Source organism: Cryptosporidium ubiquitum (genome assembly GCF_001865345.1).
Source record: "Cryptosporidium ubiquitum isolate 39726 chromosome Unknown contig_4, whole genome shotgun sequence".
NCBI classification, from domain to species: domain Eukaryota; phylum Apicomplexa; class Conoidasida; order Eucoccidiorida; family Cryptosporidiidae; genus Cryptosporidium; species Cryptosporidium ubiquitum.
This window is the reverse complement of record NW_021639820.1, coordinates 544,567-566,321: the sequence shown is the minus strand read 5'-3', so window position 1 is coordinate 566,321 and position 21,755 is coordinate 544,567. Positions and strand designations below refer to the sequence as shown.

Here is a 21,755-nt window from a genome sequence, read left to right as displayed (position 1 = left end):
AAATAATGATTATATTTTCCAATTATAATGGATATGTATAGACACGCTGGAGGAATTTCTAGTGTTGATTTTCACAACTTTGAAGTTAGAAGAAGTTCTAGAGATCAAGGTTTTGCAATTTGGGCTTCTAATTTAACATGTGAGGAAAAGGCAATTACAATAGTTAAAAGATTATACTATTCTGAATTCTCAAAATACCTTTACCTTGGAATATTTGTATTAAATATTTTGGTTCTTTTTATTGGTTTGTTTAAAGCCCAATCAGGAAGTAGATTTTCTATTTTTTTAGAAACAACTATAACTATAACCTTGACATTTGAAGTAATAATTAAATTATTTTTAATGAAAAAAAGATTTTTCAACAAAGCAAATAATGTATTTGATTTCGTTGTTGCCTTAACCTGTCTATCATTATTATTCCTAAATGGTGATATTCACCGTCTTTTTACTACAAAAAAAACAACCCATTTGAAAAACAACCAAATAGTAAGTTGTATACAAATAATTTATATCTCACTAAAATTACGGATCATATTTTAGGTAACAGATATATTCGAGCAAATTCTGACATCATTTAGATTTTGTCTTCAAATGTTAAGAGTTTTTTCTATTGCTAGATTGAAAGGGAAGGCCGATGTAAGTTTGAACAAAAAATGACTTATTGTTTATTTACTCTTAAAGACTGTCGATAATACCGTTAACTTTGATGAGATAAACTGTTTGGAAGAATCCATATATTTTTCTGATAAAAACGTTGTATAGAGTTCGATTTTTAGAAAATTTTGGATTCAATTAAAATTTAATTTATTTTTAACAATTTCTTTCTTATCAAATTTTTAAATTCTTAGCCCTCCACTTCCAGTAAAATCTTCTAATTGGGTCTACACCCTGTAAAAGTTGAAAAGCTTTCAAAACAAAATCTTTATCACCTTCTTCATATGCCATACAAGCCTTAATATATACTACCTGGTAACAACTGTCGTAATGATTAACGTAAATTTCTTCAATTGCGTCTTTGAAATTCTTTGGTACTTGCTCAAAACTCAAATTTTTAATTAAAGTTTCCTTGTTAAAATTCTCATTAACCATTATCTTGCTAAAGAATGAAATAATGTAATTCCATATTGAATCATTATGTGGGGCAAATATTAGCCAATTAACTATGTAATCAACTTCCTCGAGAAAATCTGACTCTTTTAATCTATTCATCTTCTTCAAATTGGTGAAAATAAAATTTCTGTAACACCAAGCACTATTATTTCTGCAATCTTCCGTTATTATTTTTGAGACAAAATCCAACTCTTTAAGAAATAAATCACTATCAATGGAATTATATTTTCTAATAAACCAAGTCCTATGATTCCAAACATACATATTTTTTGCGTCACTTTTTAATTGTTTATTTATGAACTTCAATTCCTCAATATCAAATCCAAGCCATTCTCTAATTATTCTCATATGCCACCATGACTGGTAGCATTTTGGAGTCCTTTCACAAATACCTCTAACGAATCTTAATTCCTCTCTAAGAAACTCCATTTTATTTTCAGTCTCATTTTCAAAATAATTTACACGAATGATTTTCCTTCTAAAATACCATGCTGTATAATGTTGTGGGTTTAAATCTATGACTTGTGTTGAAATGTCTATGTAATCAAGATCAGAAGACTCATTGTCTACAAGCTCCTTTAACTTGCAAAAAAGGGCATAGTGATCAGGTTTAAATAAAAACTTACAAACTCCTTCATTTTGGAAATCATCACTGAATTCTTTTGTTTGAAGATCCGAATTTTCCAATAAATTTATTTCCTCCATTGGTATTATTTATTAAAAAATTTTGATTGAATAATACTATCTTTTATCATATTATTCTTCATTAAACTTTTCTATGCAATTAATTTTTATTTTTTAAATCATATAATTTCGCCCCTGAATAAATTATTGGCGGAAACACAAGATTTTTTTATTTAAGAACTTGTTAATCATGATCTACTTAAATTTTATTCAACTAATTAAAGAAAATCTTTCTGTTGGAAACCCCACTGCTATTTTTATCTCTTTTACATTAATTACCCTATCAATTGTATTTCCTTTTATATGTTATGTTGAGCTAACAAAGAAGAAGGTGAGTTTTAAAGTGCTTAAATTACTTTTTAATTAACTTGAATCATTCATTAAGGTTAAAAAACAAAATAAAAAAAAGGTAAATAATAATCAAAAAAGTAAAAAAGAACCTCAGCAAGTCACACAACAAAATTCGAAATTAAATAGAAAAAAAATTACATCAAAACCATTTATTCCACCTCTGGATACTGAAGAAAGTGAGGATGAACAAAAGAAAATTTCCGAAAAAAATGAACAATTTGTCCCATCAACTAAACATATACAGGGTTTATCATTTGAAATGGATAAAAACGATTCCGGAGGATGGAAGGTAGTCGGAGATAAAAAATCAAAAAGATCACACACCGAAGTATCATTGACAAGCATAGGAAGTGAAGAAACTGATGAAAGTTCAATTAAACCAAAGAGCAAACAAGTTAGACGTAGAAAGCCAATAAATAAAGTCCCGGGTATGACAGATTGAGTATTATATGAGTACTTAGTTATCTAAATTAGAAGTATTTTCTACATTTTTTTTTGGAATTTAATTTTTGTCTTTGTTAAGAAAACAGAAACTAAACTAATCATCAAAATCAAAATTCAAATCAGAATTTTTAAGTTCGATTTCAACCTTACGTTTGAAGTCGTCATATGAGATGTCCAAGTCCTCAAATACTCTACTACCAACTTTTTTTTCTACATCATTTGGCATCTCACCTGTTTGTAGCTCACTCAAAATATCAGCTTCATTAAAAACTTTGTTATTTTCATTAATAGAACCTAACATTGCACTCAAATCATCTGTAGGTCCACCAGTTAGTGCATTTATTACATCAAGCCCTGCCATTAGATTTACTCCAGAGTTTTCTTGCCCAAATTCTATTCCACTTTCTTTTAATGCATTCTTAATTTCTTTATACTGTCTAATTGAGTTATTAATATTAACGGCCATATCTACAGCCGTACTTATCTTCGATATAAGTGGATTGGGTTTTTCATCTTCGGTTCTACCACCGGTATCAATATCATAGTCAATTTCACCTTCGTATTGATTTTTGGGATTAAATCTTCCTGGCATTTCATCGAATTTGTATAAGTCATCAAATTGGAAACTTTCTAAATCACTGTCTTGATAATATGACTTTTTTTCATAATCTTCTGTCTTGCTACTTTTATCCAAATTCTCAATGTTTATTACTTTTGTCAAGAATAATTGAAGTTTTCCATTAGCCTCTTTCCTTTTCAATTTTATAATATTTGAGTTAGCGTTAGATTTGTTTAAATTGAAAACTTTATTTATTTTTTTATCTTTAATTATCTTCATTTTTCGTTTCTTGACTCTTTTTTTCCATTTCCAGCGTCTGTAACAGTTAGTATTTGCAATCTCCTCTTCTCTTCTTTCAAGTTCTTCTTCCTTTAATTGAATTTCCTCTGAAAGGTTCTTTATTACATCATTTATGTTCCCTGTTATATTTCTAACAGTGTAGAATCTAAAATTTTCAATATTCGCAAGCTTAAGGTATTTGTCTGATTCTCCAAGAATTACTAACGACTTTTTTTCTATATTTAAATATTTCTCAAATTCAAGTTCAGATATAAGATCCTCATTTAATAATGTTAAGTTTTCCGATTTGATATGTGGAATGTCTTCAATTCTTTTCTTTAATGTTGAAAGTGCTTTTACATATTTCCCTAATAAAATAGTGTGGTTATTTGAGGATATTTGGTTATTTTTAATATAATCAGTTAAATCTGCTGCATAAGTTACATTATTATGTACAGGTGTCTCAAATGCAAATATTGAGCTTTCTATATTGTAAATTTCATCTTTAGATAGTAATAACTTGGGGAATCTAAAAATTTTCTGGAATAAATTTGCTTTTCCATAATGGTGTATTAGAGTAGTTTTCATGGATTTTAACTTTACATAATTAAAAACAAGTGAATCTGAGGCGGACGTTATTTCTTTCATTTTATTTTGATAGAATTTTAAATAAATGGTTTCTAGTGTATTTAATTCGTCAACAATATTTGTCATTAAGTCATTTATTAATTTTAATAACAATTGAAATGACTTGACTTTTTCAATCTGATTTTGTTCATTATTATTTGGCTCATTACCTTCAAAAACCAAAGATCCCTTAAAGTTCAGTTTCAAACAATCTTCAATAAAGTTTGAAAATAATAATATTTTTGTTTTTATTATTTCTCTTAACCAGTTATTCATTACTTTCCTTATTTGGAGTGCTCTTCTTAATGGTAATTCAATAGATTGGTTGGGGACCCAACATTTAACTCTAGCTAATTTATTATCTAAAGAAATACAATCTTGAATAATTACATCTAAATTTGCGATTTCTTCCTTTTGAAATTCTAAGTCCGAATAAACTTTTTGCAATTTTGAATCTACTCCTTTTAAATTTTGATTTATGGTAGAAAATATAGGAGGAAATTTATCGCAAATTTTTTTGACAATCGAAATATAGTTTTCATCTTTTTTTTTTTCTTTGGTATTGCAATAATTATCAACCCTGTTTTTTAAATCTGATAAATAATTTTTAATTGATGAGACAGATGGGAACTCGTCATCTCCATGATAAGAACCATCTAAATTGGGTGCACTTGTAGTTTCAAACTTTGAAACAAAGCTCTCTTTGTTTAAGTCAGATAAGGAATTATCAACAGAATCCACGTATTTCAAAATAGATAAATCACTTTCAAAATAATTCGAAAACTCTCTCGATTTTGAAACTTGATATTGCAAATAATAATTGTAAGCTTCTTCTGATATTTTGCTTATACTTAATGCAGTTGGATTTCCCACTTTATTTATAATCTTCGAAATAATATCTGACCATTGTTGTATAAACTGCAATCTGAATTGAATTGCTGGCTCAATTATATTCTTTACTTTTGAAAGATTATAATCATTTAAATTAAAAAACTCAAGTGTACTTTCAAACCATTCCCCAAATTGATCAGAGGGCTCTTGGAAAATTTTCAATTTAGAAAAATCAATAGTTTCTTCAGTTTCTATTCCAAGATTAATATGTTTCACATATCCGAATTCAGTTTGAAATAAGTTGAAATCCCAATTAAATCTAGTTTTAATATTTTCATACAATGTTGAAAACTCTTTGGTAATAATTTGTTGTTGTTTTAATAACTCATAAGAATAGTTTGGCTTTTCGAAAACATTTTTATCTTGAGATAAATTGATTGAGTTTACAAACTCTGAAGTTCGATTATACATTGACAATGCTGAGATTAAGGTGGCGTTATTATGTGGCCATAAAAACAAGTGTTTTAGTGAAGAAAGAGAATCAATTTGCTTTAATAAATGACTTGAAACATCATTTAAAACGCTCCTATATTCTTTGTTAATTTTTTTTTTAATTTTATCACTAAAATTTTCATTTGTGCTAAATTCTGACTTAATATTCTTATATAGTGAGCTCAAGTTTTTTGCACAATTTGTAAGTGGATCTTTCAAAACACTTTTAATCAACCCCACAAATACATCATATCCTTGTTCAATGATACTTTCGATATTATTATTCAACCAAATCCACTCCATATAAATCTTAAGTGTACTTGGATCTCCTTCAAATTTGTAATGGTTTAATTGCTTAAGTGTTTCTTTACGCAAATGATTAATAATTGCTGAATTTTTTTCGGAGAAAAATATATTCCAGTCCGAAGCAGTTTTCCTTAAAGTTTCTGAACATTTTGCAAGCAATTCAATAGAGTCTTCCATAGATAAATGTTGTTTAATCCGATTCATCAATTCTTTAGATTCCTTTATGAGTTTAATTGCAATTTGAACCGTTGTTAATCTCTTTTGGACAAATAACCATAAAGAAAACAACCTATTGTTTAATATATAAGCATTTAATGTTATAAGTGTATACCTCGATGAAATGACTGACAATACATTTCTTCTATTAATAGAGTAATTCACAATCAAATTTCCTATTTTATGAATCATTCCTAAAGTATTCTCATTAATTGAATTGGAATTTTGAAAGTGTTTAATACAATTTAACAAATTATTGACTTTTTTTGAATTCATCTTAAAAATGCCTTCAAAACTATCCATAGTTTTATTAATTTTATTAGAATTTTTTTTTAGCCATTTGATTTGATTCTTTCTAGTTGATTGATTATTTTGATCAATACCTTTATCACAAATATCTTGAAGTTTTCTCAATGTTTTAATAAAACTAAAGTTTGAATCCAAATTATTTGGGCCAGTTGAAATCTTTGAAAGATAATCAATGTTTTCATCATTCAGTGTATTTTCAGATGTGTTTAGAAATTTTGAAATATTTATTAATGCATTTATAGATTCTGATCCATTTTTAACAACTTTTTTTTTATTTTTAATACACAAGTCAAAGTTATTGGAATACTTTAAATATTCATTTTTTAAAAGAAGAAGATCTTTAAGTGACAAGTTCAAAGAAGATCTACTCGAGATAAGTATTTTTGTGGATTCATCTTTATCTGAAGAGATAAAGTAATAATCTTTTGCCAATTCAAAATATTCTTTAAATTTTTCGTTAATTTCTTTTGTACGGTTGTCATTTACAGAAAGGTCCAAAAATCTTTTGAATATTTCTTCTAGATTAATTATACTTTTCTTAGACTCATTCTTATTTAAAAAAATGACAAATTCCTTATGCAGTTTCACTATATTTGAAACTTCATGCTTTAGTTTGTTTCTATATGACCAAAGTTGATTACACTGATCCTGAATATTTAACTCAAAAATGTTCAAACTTGAAATATCTTCCGAACTTGGTAGTAGAGTGATTTCATTTATTGACTTTGATATTGAATTCTGAATTGAATCCAGATTATTAGGTAAAATGGCATTGTCAGGACCTGAATTTCCTTCAGAGTTATCTAAAATTTCATTTTCACAAATTATAAAATTAAATAAAAATAAAAATGTTAAAAATTGCACCTGAAAAATGGTCCATATTGTACTGTTTATTTTACTTTTGGATTTATTTGACATTTATTGCTTTTTTTTCCAGAAATATTTTCACCTAGATTTTACCAGTATGAAGTAAGTATTGATGAAACTTAATAAGAAATAAATTTTTGAATATCAATAATTATAGTTTTCAACTTGAATATTACTTCAACATTTATAATAATTTTTCAGAACTCCAAAAAACACAAATATAGAAATTAATTAAATGAAAACTGCCAGGGAATTTGCAAAGAAAAACGACAGTGGCAGGATTTGAACCTGCGCGTGGAGACCACATCAGATTTCAAGTCTGACGCCTTAGACCACTCGGCCACACTGTCCATGTAGGTCAGAGCACAAAAACAGGGTTTTTTTAATATAACTGTAAACTTGAAAAAAAACGAATAAATGCCAGGAATTCTGGGATTCACAAAAATAAAAAGTAAAAAAACAATTACTCGTTATTTAGTAGTTGATTTAATCATATTTAAATGATAGATTATTAATCAATATCTTAGAATGCAATTTTTTTTTGCTATAATTTAAGCGATAGAAATAAAATTAGAATATTTGGAATTTAAAGATAAAAGTTCTAGTTATTTTAGACCAAATCCTTTGGAATGTTCAAGCGCAATAAGTAATAGCCTTTCTAATTTTTCCTTGTTCTGGTAATCCGGAATTAATAGGAAATTGAAGCACGTGTGGGCAATAGGAAGTAAATCAGAGTCTGGGCCATGACGACCAATAACAAAACCCAACTCACCTAAACCTTTCATAGGTACTCTATCTGATCCTGTTACAAAGAAAAGCAGTTTTTTTTGTAACTTTAAATCTAATTTTTTGACAATTTCCCAAAACATAACTACGGTTGTGCTATCTTTAGTATAACCATCCTGGTATTGCGATGCTTCAATCAAAGAGTCAATGTTAAAATCTGAACTTCCACAAATGACCAGAACTAATTCTTCTGGAGAAAATAATTCTAGTGTTCTTCCTCCACATACGCTTTGAAAGCCATTGTAGAATGCTCTAAATTGACTTTCAATAGACTTGTTTAGAAACCAATCTAAATAAATTTCAACATATCTTTGTACATTACTGATTGTAACTGGTTCAGATGGATCAAACTCTCCAGGAGCAATGGGAACTTCAGTCATAACTCCAAAATTGTTAATAGTCGCAGAAAAAGTAAGACATAGTTGTTCCATTTCTGATTCGGATTTTATTGACAAAATTGATAATAGCGAATTGGCTACTTCAGGTTGTATTTCATATAAATCACCGATATCAACTTTGTATCCGAGTAGCTTTTTATATACTGCAAGGGGAAAATGCACATCCAAAATAATTCCATTATAAATCGCTAGTGCCAAAACAATTCCTATTAGTTCAAATTCTCCATTTGACTCGAGTGATGCCATATTAAACCAAAATAATCGGGTATCTTCGTAATAAATAAACATTCCAAAATCTATGTTAAAAATTTCTTGAACCAATAATTGGAAGAACTCTTTTTGAACTCCTCCTTCATCAACTCCTTCTTCTCCAACAAAGCTGACCTTAAGTTGTTTTTTCAAGTTGCTTTGAATAACTAGTTGCTCCATAGAGTCGTTAACTATTGAGTCTCTGTGCACTTTTAGTACAAGAAATGGTTGGATAAGTGCTTGCGTGGGGTTAAAGAGAGATTCCACTGATCCGAGTGCTTGGGAAATTGACGATTGAAGTTCTAATCTTTGTTGCATCAAAGAGTCTTGTTGAAGTGCCTGCGCTTTAATAGAGGGTTCGAGGAGATAAGCATTTTTTAATAAGCCAAATTCTGTATCATTTGAAGGTGGATTAGATAAAAACCATTGTCTGAGTTCATATTGCAATAAAGCTCTTGCAGAATTAATTGCTTCATTTGTGAAAAGGGAAATGTCCAATCTATTGTTATTCGAAAAATCAAAATCTATGGTGATTATCCCTCTTTCCTTATTTGCGTCAAACAGTATTCTAAGTAAATTACTTGAGATTCTTAAATCATTAAGAAATGCTGGTTTAAGCGACTTAATAGCATTTGATGCAATATTTCTGAAGGGAAACCTGGTAATATCAAAGTTTTCATTATGATCGTCATAAAGTTCATAAAACCTCACACTTATCATTTGCTGAAGTGTAGACACGGCTTGCTCTAGATATTCTAATGGAAGTTTAATAAACCAAGATTTTATAACTTCTTGAATATTGCTAGGGAACAAGTAAATAAGGTTCAATGCACTTCTAAGAGCAGAGAACCCTCCAAATCCATGCTCAAGAATATTTCCTTGGAATAATACTAATACGAATCTGACTTGGCAGGGCCTTATTATTTTGGCTCCTATTTTCTCATCAAGATGTTGATTAATTTCAGTAGTTACATTGAAATTGTTCTTGATCATCTCAATAACATTTAACTGAGCCAAACTTATTATACTAGAAATTGGTTCATTGTTTATAGTATTCTTTACAATCGGTAGTTCAGAGGTTTCGCGACTCATCAATTCAATCCAATTCGTAAACATCTTCAAGTGAGCAATGTCAATTTTAATTTCATTATCATCGCCTTCCTCAATAAGAAATAGCTTATTCAAAATATAGTAATCAGAGTAAATACCCACTACGTCAATTAAGCTTTTATTGTGGTATTCCAAGACTCTTTTGCTTTGCTCATAGGAATAATTTATTTGTTTAAGATCATTAATACAATTCCTAATATTTTTAAGACGTTTATAGCTTCCTAAAATACGTTCACACAAATTGTATTTCTCAATCATCATATATAATCCTTCCAAATTAAATTTTAGTAATTGTTTTTCGTCTTTATTGGTACATTTACGAGTCAGTTCATTTGCGAGATTTATTGCGTTGGCTGCTGATTCAGTTGGGTCGCAACATAATAAAAGATACTCTTGAAAGCATCTTTCAAACAATAACCTGAATAATACAGATGAGTCGTCACAAAGTTCCATATTCCTTAACTCAATTTATTATTAAACAAATTGAGATACTGCGCGTAAGTGCAGTATGAGGTAAGCGACAAAGGAAACAAAAAAATCCGAGGTAAAAAAATAACTAGAATTAAAAGAAACTAATTTCACTCCAGCTGTCTAATATGTAATATTAAAATATTAAGTTCATTACAATGTATAGAAAAAAAAGAATACAATAGCTAGTACCTTAAAATTATTTAGCAATGTAATGCTGCCAACAATTTAAATATATATAAAGTTTTAATAAATCAGTGTGTTTGAAAACTTGAATTATGCCTATTAGAAGATCTAAAATTAGAATAATTGTTTGAATTAATTGTCTGGTTGTTCCCAGTCTGAGGAAAAGAATGTTGAATGTTTCTTTGATTATGTGCTGAACTAAAATCGTTGACATTGTTCATATTAGAATTTGCTTGTGGTTCAGGGCCTTTATTGCGATTGTTTGACTGCTGCTGCATTTGTTGTTGGACAATTTGATAAATCTGATTCTGTTCCTGTATCCATTTGGAGTGGATTCTAACTCCTTCCTCTACACTTGGACGAATCTCATCTATTGAAAGTAAATTGCTTGATGGGGGTTCAGAAATAGAGACTTTGCACCAGTTATTGGTATCAAAAACTTGCCATTCAGTAGTCTGCCTTTCTTCATTTTGAACCTTCGAATACCATTGAAAAGATTCGGGATAATATAACCAACCCCTATTACAAAGTTCCACAGCTGCAAAACCCTGAAGCAAGTCTTGTGGCATATTATAAAAAATGTAAAACAAGGTTTCAAGAGCAAATTTCTGGACATATGTTGACTTCAACCCAATTATTTGTGAAACATTATGGGGAGTATTTGCAAATGCTTGAATTATTTCGTTTGTTTCAGATTCTGGTTGGGCCGATTTGTTTGAACTCCAAGGAGAGTCAAAATTGAGATATAAACATTCGGATGAATTCAAGTTGAGTCCTAGTGTAGTCAGATCGGTACCGAGAGCCAGAATATTTAAATCAGAATCTGTCATTCTAATTACATTCAGAATACCTAATAACCCATAGTTCGTTCGGTTGTAAGAAATTGCTTGCTGATTAGTTTCGTATAAAATGTCTTCAAGTTTCAACTTATTATCCACATTATTTTGAGTCGAAGCCTGTTTGTTGCTTTGATCTTGACTGTTTATAGTATTTTTTTGTGGTGGCGTATCTTCTTGATCACATGAAGAAGAAGAACTCTTCTGTACCTGTTTTGTAGCATCCATCAAGGATTTACTGTAGATTAAGATGAATCCCTTGCATACACTTTATTAAGTATTACAGTATCAACAATTATTCTGATTATATTAATTTCTCAAAGCGGTACAAATAATAATCATTTTAAACGCGTTATGCAAACTGGCCTTTTTATTGGTTATTATTTTATTAATAAAAATAATTTCGCGCCGGTCAAAACAAATACCGGCATTTTATTAATCGTAAAGTAGAAGATTATTTATGAACCGTTTCTCATGGAAACACAAAAGAAAAAATCATACAATTGACAAAAATAATGGAATATTAGGTAGAATGTTGTGGTCAAGATATATTTTTTGTTTTTTATTATTTCTTATTTGGTATATTTGCACGTGGTTTGTGGGTGCTCACCTTCTTAGAATTGAAACAAAGGAAGGTATTTATACAAAGTCAACATTCATTAAAGAATTAGCTTCTGTAGGGGAGTTGAGAGATGCAGTTTCAGCGGATTTGAGTTCTCCAAAAGTAATCATTTTTTATTCTTCATTCTGTGCATATTGCCATATGGTTTCAAATTCTTTAAAAAAGGTTGCAGAATTATTGACCCCTACTGGTGTAAAGTTCTACGCATTTGAATGTGGGAAAGGATATAGCGAATGCTCAACTTGGGGAATTGAGGGACTCCCTAACCTTAGATTAATCGCCCCTGAGAACAAAAAAATAAATTTACAATCATTAATTAATTATACGGAATTTAGTGATATAAATTGCACAAGAAAATCAGAGAATCACATTGTATTCCCCGAGAAACATATTCCAAAATTGATTGAGTTACCTTATTTTAAACATTTGAAAAACCAATCGGTTTCTATGTCAGTAATAAATGAAGACACCTTTGTTATGTGCTCAATTATTAGAGCCTTTGACTTAGAGAAAGTATTCAAGCCAGTAAATAATAGCTCAGTGTTGTCTTCATCAGTGATATCACAAATAAAGGCAGGAACTCCTAATTATTTGGGTAGGTGGAGTGAGGAGTCAATGCAAATAAGTCCTTCCCATGTAATAGTTGATGCAATAACAACCAAATTATATATTTTACATAATTGGGTTTTTTTTGGTAACGATGTAAAAGGTAATTCACAGTTTTTAGAAAAGAAACGTTTGAATGCTTTGTATAGATTTGTTGAAACTAGTTGGGTCCTTATTCCAAGCAAAAGAACGAGGGTGCAACTTAGAAATATATTGATATTTCTTAAAAAATACATGGACAATAGAGACAATTGTATTTATTCTAAACTTTCACTAGATGATTGGCAGCGATTCATAAAAACAATTGTGATTGAAGGTATAGGTATTACACAAAATGGTGGTGATCCCACATTTTACATTTGCAAAAAGTCTCTATTTTGTGGAATTTGGCTTCTTTTCCATTCATGGACAGTGTCATTACTTAAAGGTGTTCAAAAACAAGGAAAAGGCTGTCCGTTATATAATGGTCCTTCGCTCACACCTGGGCAGGTTGTGAATAGAATAGCCGAAACTGTCAAATATTTTATGGTCTGCCAAAGTTGTAAGGAACATTTTGAATCTATAATTAATAATAATACATGTGATAGAACTTCTTACATTCCACCAACAGCTGGCGACAAATTTCCAGTTTTACTTTATGAAGCTGAGGGTTTGGTCTTTTGGCTATTTAGAGTTCATAATCTAGTAACGCTAAGAGTTGCAACCGAAAGTAGTTATGAGCATTTAAGGCAGAAAAGATCGTCATTCGTTTCTTATGTAGGAACTGGAGTCTCCTTCCCTCCAGTTGGGCTCTGTTTTGAGTGTTACCGTCCAAATCAAACTCCAGCACAAGTAACGAATCAGATGTTGATTAGTATAAATGATCTTACTGATGATGATTATGATAAAAATATTTTTGAACAAAGACCGGTTGTTGCATTTTTGGAAACTTATTACTGGAAAGAAGGCTGGATTTTGCCGGGAACTGATCTTGATATAAGTAAATCGAAATTAGCATCAGTTGATTCTTTTCCCTCCTCAAATTTAATTGACCCTTTTGATTCAATTAAGTCAGTCAAGGGGTCTGCTGAAATACAGGTTGGGTCAGTATTTGATATCTTCCCTATTTTGTACCCAATTCTTACATTCTTCATTTTTTCATTGACAGTTTTCTATTTAGTTGAAACCGGACCTTTTCTGCAAGAACAAAAACTAGCAATATAGTTTACTAAATGCTCTTATTCTCTAATAGCTTTTATTTGTAATTCGAACCTTTCTGTGTTTTTAGTTTTCATTTGGACCTTTGTATTTGGGTCTCACGTTGAATTATACAAGTTTTAATGGATTCAGACAATCGGGATATAAAAGAAAGAATAAAAAGAAAACTTACAAAAAAATTAAATAGTGGTGCCTATAAGTTAATTCCATCAAATTAGCAAATAGCAACAGTAATATGGGGAGTGAGCACCTCCATATTTGAGCAATCTACAAATCCACCTTCCCTTGGTAATTGTGGAACACGCTTTGTTACAGGTGATGGTAAACCTGCAACGTGGGCCTCGTGTCTTGCAGCATCATTAGCCTTGACTCTCTTAAGGAAATCCTCATTGCATCGACTAAGTCTTACGTGCTCAATTCTTACATTGATTCTCTTGGCGATTTGACGGTTACCAACAACCTTATTGACAATAACACCCAAGGCTCTGGGAGCTACGTTGTATACAACACCGGTGCGCCCATGATAAAAGTGGTATGGCATACCTTTGTGAATAGAGGAGTCGACAACGATATCAACATAATCTCCAACCTTGATGGGTTTCAAATATCTTGACAACATGGGAACACCCTTTTGTCTAAATCCCTTGGAGAACTTTGAGCGAGTTCTTGCTCTCTTACCGAATGAATGAGGCATCTTGAGTTACTTCAACCAAAAAGAAAAATTCAATAAAGTTTAACTCGTTTATTGGTTACCCCTAAAATTTTTTTTAGAGACGCGGAGACACATTTGGACTGTTTGGTGCTACACGTACCTAAATGGCGCCATTTGCGAGTCACCGGTCAATAATTATTAGATCATGTGCTACAAGTATTTTTTGAGATGGCTCCCAATCATTCGGCTTCCGCATTTAGAAGTTATTGCTTAGCTTTACATAAAATTTAAGGGAATTTAAATTTATTTCGAGCCTATTTTCGTGCGGTATTCACTCAAATACGAGCATAACGCGAATTAGTGTCTGACTATTTTTTTGCATGCCAAATTGAAGTATTTAGGCAAATACAGTAAAGCCATCATTGCTAAGTAAACTAATTCAACAGGAATCGTGGCAATAAAAATGGGAGATAGTGTATTTACTCGTGATAACTACAACTTTGAGATGAGGAGAAAAGCCTCATTCTCAAAGTTGACTGGAGCTGTTCCAAGAGGTATGACAGGAATGTACTTGGACGACTTCGATCCAACCGCAGACAAGAGAAGAGAAAAGTTGTGGTATTTAATGGAAAGCTACTTACCAACAGACATTGAGTCTATTCAGAGATCAATAGTTAATCATGTTGAATACACACTTGCAAGAACTAGGTTCAATTTTGACGACAATGTTGCTTATAGAGCAACTGCTTATAGTATAAGAGATCGTCTAATTGAAAACCTGAATGATACAAATGAATACTTTAGTGAAAGAGACTGTAAACGTTGTTATTACTTGAGTCTAGAATTTTTGCTTGGTAGAGCCATGCAAAACGCTCTTGTTAATCTGGATATTGAGGAAAACTACAGAAAGTCTCTGTTTGACTTAGGGTACAACCTTGAAGCATTATATGACAATGAACATGATGCTGCCCTTGGTAATGGAGGGTTGGGAAGACTTGCTGCGTGTTTTTTAGATTCTATCGCCACGAAAAATTATGCTGGATGGGGATATGGAATTAGATATACTTATGGTATCTTTGAACAAAAGATCGTTCAAGGGCGTCAATTTGAGCACCCAGACTATTGGCTTGTGCAATCTAATCCGTGGGAAATTGAACGTCAGGACGTGACATATGGCGTTAGATTTTATGGTCATGTACGTGAATTTGAAGAACATGGGAAAAAGAAATTCAGATGGGTTGATGGTGAAGTAATTCAAGCAGTTGCATATGACAATCCAATTCCAGGTTTTGACACCTACAACTGTATTAACTTACGTCTTTGGAAGGCGACTCCTTCAAGAGAATTCGATTTTAATGCTTTCAACGAAGGGAAGTATGTTGATGCTGTCTGTGCAAGACAAAGAGCAGAGTACATTACTTCTGTATTATATCCAAATGATAACACTGAGCAAGGAAAAGAACTGAGGCTCAAACAACAATACTTCTTCGTATGCGCAACTATTCAAGATATTTTAAGAAGATTTAAGAAGTCTGGAAAGGTAGATTGGAGCGAATTACCTAAAAAGGTCTCGTGCCAACTTAATGATACTCATCCAACTATTGCTGTAGCTGAAATGATGCGTATTTTGATAGATATTGAAGAGTTGGATTGGGACTTTGCTTGGAATATCACAAACCAATGTTTCAATTACACAAATCATACAGTTCTACCTGAGGCTTTAGAAAAGTGGAGCTCGAACTTGTTCAATAAACTACTCCCTAGACACCTGATGATAATAAACGAAATAAACCATAGGTTTTTGAGCGATGTAAGGGCTGTATTGGGAGATGGGCCATGGATTTCAAAAATGTCTATTTATGAAGAAGGATGGGACAAAAAAATTAGAATGGCAAACTTGGCAGTTATTGGATGTAAAAAAGTCAATGGTGTCGCAGTTATTCACAGTGAAATAGTTAAAAAAGATTTGTTTTCAGATTTTGTTGAATATTATAGACGCAAAGGAATCAAAGACAAATTTATTAATGTGACAAATGGAGTTACCCCAAGAAGATGGATTAATTGTGCGAATCCAAAGCTTTCACATTTAATTTCAAACTGGCTGGGATCTGATAGTTGGCTAACTAACTTCGATATGATTAGAAGTCTACAAAACAATATCGATGATTTATCTCTCCAGAAAGAATGGGCTGAAGTGAAATTAAGTAACAAGGAAAGACTTGCAAAGTGGGTTGAAATAAATACAGGATACAAGGTAAACACAAGTATGCTCTTTGACATACAAGTCAAGAGAATTCATGAGTACAAGCGTCAACTACTTAATTTATTTTACATTATTCACAGATATTTAACACTAAAGCACATTTCACCTGAAGAACGAAAGAAATATGTACCAAGATGTTGTTTCTTCGGTGGGAAGGCTGCCCCTGGATACGCTGTAGCTAAAACTGCAATAAAAATGATGAACAACCTCTCAGTAATGATAAACAATGACCCAGATACTAAAGATTACTTGATGTGTATTTTCTTACCCAACTATAATGTCAGTAATGCTCAAATTATTATTCCTGCATCTGATATCTCACAACATATTTCAACTGCTGGAACAGAGGCATCAGGAACAAGTAACATGAAGTTTGTAATGAATGGTGGACTTATTCTTGGTACTCTTGACGGTGCTAACGTTGAAATTCGAGAAGAATGCGGAAACGAAACTATGTTCATTTTTGGTGCTTTAGAACATGAAGTTGAACACATTAGGAATAGAGCGAGAGAAGGAAACTACCCAATTGACCAAAGGTTATGCGACGTCTTTAACTTTATTAGAACTGGAGGGATTATGCTTGGCGATGGAAAGGCTCAAGGAGAATTCTGTGAAATTGTGAACAAGATCTGTTCTAACGGCGATGGTCAAATTGGAGACTTCTACTTAATATGCCATGATTTCCCACTATACTGTGATGCACAAATTAGAGTTGATCAGGCATACAGAGACCAAAATACATGGGTTAAGACTTGCATTAAAGCAGCCTCATCAATGGGAAAATTCTCTACCGATAGAACAATTGAGGAGTATGCTACAGCAATCTGGGAGCTCGAACAATGTGAGAGACCTGCACCGGAGGCATGCAAAAAACTATCCGGATATTTGCCTAATAAATCAAAGTGAATGATTAACTGAATTGCCAACCTAAAATAAACACTCATTAATATTCTGAAAACTATTGAATAATATCCTGTTGCATTAGCTGCCTAGACTAAATTGACAAAGAAAAGGATTTCAGTAAACAAATTTAATTTAATAGTAAATTACTTAGTGTTTCGTTTAAGCAGTATTATATTTTTTGCTTGTAATAATAATAATTAACATTTTGAGATTCTCAGTAATAAAGGTAAAGATTTATATTACCGCCAAAAATGTCAAATGGCGCGTGTGTTTTTCGTGGGTTTATTTTATCAATGACGTAAATTACATGGAATCTAGTATCCCATATTGCGCCATGCAGGTTATAAATATCGATTTGTCAGCATTTTTTTTACTTAAAAAAGGCATAACAATGGAAGAAAAGGAAACTGTTCCAAGCAAAGTGAGAATAGCCGAGGAGGGGGAAAAGGCTAATTCCAATGCAAAACTTAGATTATTTTATGACGTGTTATCTCTTGCATATTTCTCTGTTTTATGGATGATGATGTTTTTGGATTGTGGACCCAACTATTTCAGCTTTTTTTACTATTTGACAAATTGGGGATGCACTTCAACTCTGATATTTTATTTTATAGCAACGTTGGTAGATTACGAACGTTTAGTGAAAGTGAATGTATCTACAAATCTAATACATTCATGCACATTTGTAAGAGAGTTGAGTGTTTCATTACAAAGTGTAATTGTTCCGTTTTTCTGGATAATAGTTTATCCACAAGAAAGGTGGAGATCAATTATTTGGGAGGTGCAAATGCATGGCATGGGGCTCATATTTATTTGCGTTGATTACCTCATTCGTTTGTCAAACTTTTCGTCTCTTTCTTCTAAGAATTTGTTTATGGTTGTTCTTTCATATCTGGCCTTAAATTATTTTGTTGTAAATAAACTAGAAACCATGATTTATCCCGGAATAACTTATAACACAATCGAGTCATGGTTAGTAGTGATTCTAGCTATTTTGCTCGTTCTCACAGCTCACCAACTGGCATCTATCATCACTATTTGTTTGGTGGTGAAAAACAAGATTTGGAGAAAGTATGAAAAAGATGATTTCGTAAGTAAAAGCATAAAAATTGTTCAAAAGGCGCAGAAATTTAGGAAAAAAGATGGGATAAGGAAGAGATTGGGGTCAATTTTCATAGGATAGTAACAGGAACGATTTAGTATACAAGTCTAACAGTTAAGAACCAGAAAAAAAGAAACTTACTGTGAATACAAGCAGTTTTTTATTCAAATTCAAATATATTTCCGATCTCGTAGCGCTTTATTATTCATTGCGGGGTAGTAACTAGAGACGCTCTATAAGACGTATTTCTCAAATAATTACGAGACAAGAACTTAATAACTTGAGGAATGAGTCATGAAAGTTGTCGCGCGTAGCAAATTTTGGCGATCCTTTGAATTTAGTAGGACAAACAAATATTTCTAGAAAATGAGACCTGATACAAAGGCTGATGACACCATCGAGCAAGCTCGTCAAAAACTTAGAGATAGGTTTGGTGTGGGAACTACTCAAGTTGGAGGTAAAGGTACAGCAAGAAGAAAGAAGAGAGCACAGAAACCATCAACCGGTGTAGACGTAAAAAAACTCCAGGCAGTAACTTCTCGTTTTAGGTGCCAAACTTTTCCTGCTATTGGTGAAGTGACAATGATGAGGAAGGATGGTACTTGTCTTCACTTTTCAAACCCAAAATTACAGGCTTCCGTTGCTACAAACACATACATCCTTACAGGTAACCCACAAGAAAAACTTATCAAAGACTTACCTCAGCAAATTAATCCAATGGATCTGAGTGCATTTCTAAACGATCCAAAATTCCAGAAGCTTTTAGAGGAATCTCAGGCAAACCGAGTAAAGATGGCAACGGGGGAAGATGACGACATCCCAGACTTAGTTGAGAATTTCGAAGATGTTGAAGAGTAATTCGCCTTAAGCCTAATATATTTTGTTTAATGAGTCTGGGGATTTTTCACATAAATGATGTGAAGTGGCAGTTACATTTGTAACATCCTTTGATATTGATATTCGTCCAGCCTTTTCGTTAAAAAACCTGAATGCATCTTAGACGGATAAACACGAATGTAACGCATTAATAGGCAAAATATAGCTATTATTGTTTTTTTTCTAATTAATCTAACACTTTCTACTCTATTTTTCCCCTAGTGTTCGAAACTATAAGTTAACTTGTGTTTGACTTGATGTTGTCATTTGAGTTTGTTTGCAAGGTACTTCATATGCTCGTTGGCTGAAACTGCTGCTCCAGAAAGCAGATTTTCTATCTGTTGAACACCAACCACTTTCTTGTTCTAAAATTTATTAATTTTTTTTTTCTCAAAATAAACAATAACTTACCTTTCTAAGAGTTTTTTGTTTTTTAAAGTTCTTTGGCTTTTTAGAGGGAACAGGTTTGTTACTCCTCTCTTTCAGCTTTTGTTGAATTGCTTTTTTTTTATTAATTATTCCCTGCGTCATATTTAATCAATTTATTATTAAATGTTAAATTATCAGATAAGTCTTGGCGGCATTCCTATTTCAGTATCGTAACTTAAAATCCCATTTTCAAATTAGATCCAGAGAGCTTAAAAACCAGCATTTAATTTTATGGACAATACTGTTAATAAAAATACAAATGTGGACGATAAAATACGAAATATTAAGGGAAAAGTTTTAGAATGTAAAGAGAAGCTATTGAAAAGCGAATTTTGGAGTACACTAATAGAACATCTAGAAAGTCAAATTATAGAAAATTGGGTCAAAAAAAGAGTATGCTTCAGTCCAAGATGCACTTTGAGGAGCGGTTGCATTTGCCACAGTGATATTTTGTTCGTTATTGGTCTAGGAAGTTTGGAGTCGAACTTCAATTATAATTTTTCTTCATTTTTCCAGCTTGCAGCAGTGGCTGCCATAAATGAACGCATAAAGCTAGAGGGAATCTACTTTTGCGACCCAGAATTTACCCAAATTGATAGAGAACTTATTTTTGAATTATTTATGACATTCGACACTCACATTGAAGTATTTACAGTACATGATTTAAGTATACCTTTAAACACAGTTCATTACCAATTAAAAAATAAATTGTATGGCAGGGACAGTCACATAAATATATTATTTTTTATGCCACACTGTGATCGCTGTGTTTTTGGAATGTTAATACATTACTTCAATATTGGCGAAGGAAAAGTGTTATATTCAGACTCAGCTCGGATGATTGTATGGGGAAATAATTTGGAAACTTTCAAAATAGATTCAAACAAAAATTTTAACAAAAGGTGTGAATATTGCAAAATATTGTTATCTACACTTTCAAAGATTGACTATAAAAAGACGGATTTTCCTGTCGATAATTATAAAACCGTATTTTACAGTTCTTTTAGTGATCTTTCAATTTATAATCTTCCACTAAATAATTTTATATATTAATAATACATAACTTTTAGTTTCTAACCGTTTGATTGACCCAATTAATGTACTTTTCGTTGCCATATGTAATTTTGGTGGCAATAATTTCAGGTATTTCATATGAATGAATTTCCATAACTTTTTTTTTAAGAGTTGTAAACAATTGAGAAGTGGTTTTTACCAATAAAATAGCTTCATTTTCATCATGAACTTGCCCTTTATATTTATATATGCTTCTCACACTAGGAATAATACTTACACATGCACAAAGTTCTTCATTTACAAGAGTTTTAGCAATTGAGGTAGCTTCGTCTTGATTTTTTACCGAAATATAAATTAATATTATGTTGGATTTGGTTATTGTTTCTGGCATGCCTAAATTTTTTTTTTATCAATAAATAATAATATGAATTACCGCTTCTAATATTTTATTTATTTGAATCTATGTTGCGACACCGTAAGTTTTTTATTGGAATCTTATGATTAAGTTAATAAATTTTCTAATTGAATTTAGAGCCAGGCCTATTAATGTGTAGGAGACAGCCAGGAGTCGCAATTGGGCGTTTATGCGCTAGATGCGAAGGCAGATGCCCAATATGTGACTCTCTAGTACATCCTGAAACTGTTGTTAGAATATGCAACGAGTGCAACTATGGCTCCCAGCAGGTAAGTGATTCTTTTTGTGACCTTCTAAGTAACTGCTATCAATATTTCTTTAGGGACGATGCATAATTTGTGGCTCTGAAGGTGTTTCAGATGCATATTATTGTAGGGAATGTACAATTTGTGAAAAAGATAGGGATGGATGCCCTAAAATAGTAAATCTTGGAAGTTCTAAGATAGATAGTTTATACCAACACAAAAAATAGTATTGCATAAATTTATGTAAAATATTACATTGTAAAAAATGTCTCGTCTACTAATGTTAATTTATCAGAAAAGAAATATTTGGTTTTAGTGGGGAA

At 31.5% G+C, this 21,755-nt stretch overlaps 15 protein-coding genes across 15 annotated transcripts; 8 read left to right on the top strand and 7 right to left on the bottom strand.

The window, feature by feature from the left end:
- Nucleotides 1–27: 27 nt before the first annotated feature.
- Nucleotides 28–762, top strand: cubi_02377 (uncharacterized protein; the record flags this gene model as incomplete). Its single annotated transcript, XM_029019389.1, has 3 exons — nt 28–486; nt 541–636; nt 682–762. The coding sequence occupies 3 exons, from the start codon at nt 28–30 to the stop codon at nt 760–762; spliced, it is 636 nt and encodes a 211-aa protein (XP_028874510.1).
- A 66-nt stretch (nt 763–828) lies between these two features.
- On the bottom strand, nt 829–1,815 carry cubi_02376 (farnesyltransferase; the record flags this gene model as incomplete). The annotated part of the gene is made up of 1 exon (XM_029019388.1): nt 829–1,815. The coding sequence occupies one exon, from the start codon at nt 1,813–1,815 to the stop codon at nt 829–831; it is 987 nt and encodes a 328-aa protein (XP_028874509.1).
- Nucleotides 1,816–1,984: 169 nt separating this feature from the next.
- On the top strand, nt 1,985–2,587 carry cubi_02375 (uncharacterized protein; the record flags this gene model as incomplete). The annotated part of the gene is made up of 2 exons (XM_029019387.1): nt 1,985–2,125; nt 2,180–2,587. 2 exons carry the CDS (start codon nt 1,985–1,987, stop codon nt 2,585–2,587), a joined length of 549 nt encoding a protein of 182 aa, XP_028874508.1.
- Nucleotides 2,588–2,683: 96 nt separating this feature from the next.
- On the bottom strand, nt 2,684–7,126 carry cubi_02374 (uncharacterized protein; the record flags this gene model as incomplete). The annotated part of the gene is made up of 1 exon (XM_029019386.1): nt 2,684–7,126. The coding sequence occupies one exon, from the start codon at nt 7,124–7,126 to the stop codon at nt 2,684–2,686; it is 4,443 nt and encodes a 1,480-aa protein (XP_028874507.1).
- A 554-nt stretch (nt 7,127–7,680) lies between these two features.
- Nucleotides 7,681–10,071, bottom strand: cubi_02373 (E3 ubiquitin-protein ligase; the record flags this gene model as incomplete). Its single annotated transcript, XM_029019385.1, has 1 exon — nt 7,681–10,071. One exon carries the CDS (start codon nt 10,069–10,071, stop codon nt 7,681–7,683), a length of 2,391 nt encoding a protein of 796 aa, XP_028874506.1.
- Nucleotides 10,072–10,340: 269 nt separating this feature from the next.
- Nucleotides 10,341–11,336, bottom strand: cubi_02372 (uncharacterized protein; the record flags this gene model as incomplete). The annotated part of the gene is made up of 1 exon (XM_029019384.1): nt 10,341–11,336. The coding sequence occupies one exon, from the start codon at nt 11,334–11,336 to the stop codon at nt 10,341–10,343; it is 996 nt and encodes a 331-aa protein (XP_028874505.1).
- Nucleotides 11,337–11,568: 232 nt separating this feature from the next.
- cubi_02371 (uncharacterized protein) lies at nt 11,569–13,539 on the top strand (the record flags this gene model as incomplete). The annotated part of the gene is made up of 1 exon (XM_029019383.1): nt 11,569–13,539. One exon carries the CDS (start codon nt 11,569–11,571, stop codon nt 13,537–13,539), a length of 1,971 nt encoding a protein of 656 aa, XP_028874504.1.
- A 208-nt stretch (nt 13,540–13,747) lies between these two features.
- On the bottom strand, nt 13,748–14,227 carry cubi_02370 (60s ribosomal protein L21; the record flags this gene model as incomplete). Its single annotated transcript, XM_029019382.1, has 1 exon — nt 13,748–14,227. One exon carries the CDS (start codon nt 14,225–14,227, stop codon nt 13,748–13,750), a length of 480 nt encoding a protein of 159 aa, XP_028874503.1.
- A 421-nt stretch (nt 14,228–14,648) lies between these two features.
- cubi_02369 (glycogen phosphorylase 1) lies at nt 14,649–17,354 on the top strand (the record flags this gene model as incomplete). The annotated part of the gene is made up of 1 exon (XM_029019381.1): nt 14,649–17,354. One exon carries the CDS (start codon nt 14,649–14,651, stop codon nt 17,352–17,354), a length of 2,706 nt encoding a protein of 901 aa, XP_028874502.1.
- A 388-nt stretch (nt 17,355–17,742) lies between these two features.
- Nucleotides 17,743–18,534, top strand: cubi_02368 (uncharacterized protein; the record flags this gene model as incomplete). The annotated part of the gene is made up of 1 exon (XM_029019380.1): nt 17,743–18,534. The coding sequence occupies one exon, from the start codon at nt 17,743–17,745 to the stop codon at nt 18,532–18,534; it is 792 nt and encodes a 263-aa protein (XP_028874501.1).
- A 285-nt stretch (nt 18,535–18,819) lies between these two features.
- cubi_02367 (BTF basal transcription factor) lies at nt 18,820–19,311 on the top strand (the record flags this gene model as incomplete). Its single annotated transcript, XM_029019379.1, has 1 exon — nt 18,820–19,311. The coding sequence occupies one exon, from the start codon at nt 18,820–18,822 to the stop codon at nt 19,309–19,311; it is 492 nt and encodes a 163-aa protein (XP_028874500.1).
- A 281-nt stretch (nt 19,312–19,592) lies between these two features.
- cubi_02366 (uncharacterized protein) lies at nt 19,593–19,860 on the bottom strand (the record flags this gene model as incomplete). Its single annotated transcript, XM_029019378.1, has 2 exons — nt 19,593–19,694; nt 19,741–19,860. 2 exons carry the CDS (start codon nt 19,858–19,860, stop codon nt 19,593–19,595), a joined length of 222 nt encoding a protein of 73 aa, XP_028874499.1.
- A 129-nt stretch (nt 19,861–19,989) lies between these two features.
- Nucleotides 19,990–20,811, top strand: cubi_02365 (uncharacterized protein; the record flags this gene model as incomplete). Its single annotated transcript, XM_029019377.1, has 1 exon — nt 19,990–20,811. One exon carries the CDS (start codon nt 19,990–19,992, stop codon nt 20,809–20,811), a length of 822 nt encoding a protein of 273 aa, XP_028874498.1.
- Nucleotides 20,812–20,824: 13 nt separating this feature from the next.
- cubi_02364 (CutA1 divalent ion tolerance protein) lies at nt 20,825–21,163 on the bottom strand (the record flags this gene model as incomplete). Its single annotated transcript, XM_029019376.1, has 1 exon — nt 20,825–21,163. One exon carries the CDS (start codon nt 21,161–21,163, stop codon nt 20,825–20,827), a length of 339 nt encoding a protein of 112 aa, XP_028874497.1.
- A 71-nt stretch (nt 21,164–21,234) lies between these two features.
- Nucleotides 21,235–21,659, top strand: cubi_02363 (uncharacterized protein; the record flags this gene model as incomplete). The annotated part of the gene is made up of 3 exons (XM_029019375.1): nt 21,235–21,247; nt 21,305–21,456; nt 21,510–21,659. 3 exons carry the CDS (start codon nt 21,235–21,237, stop codon nt 21,657–21,659), a joined length of 315 nt encoding a protein of 104 aa, XP_028874496.1.
- Between the last annotated feature and the right edge of the window lie 96 nt (nt 21,660–21,755).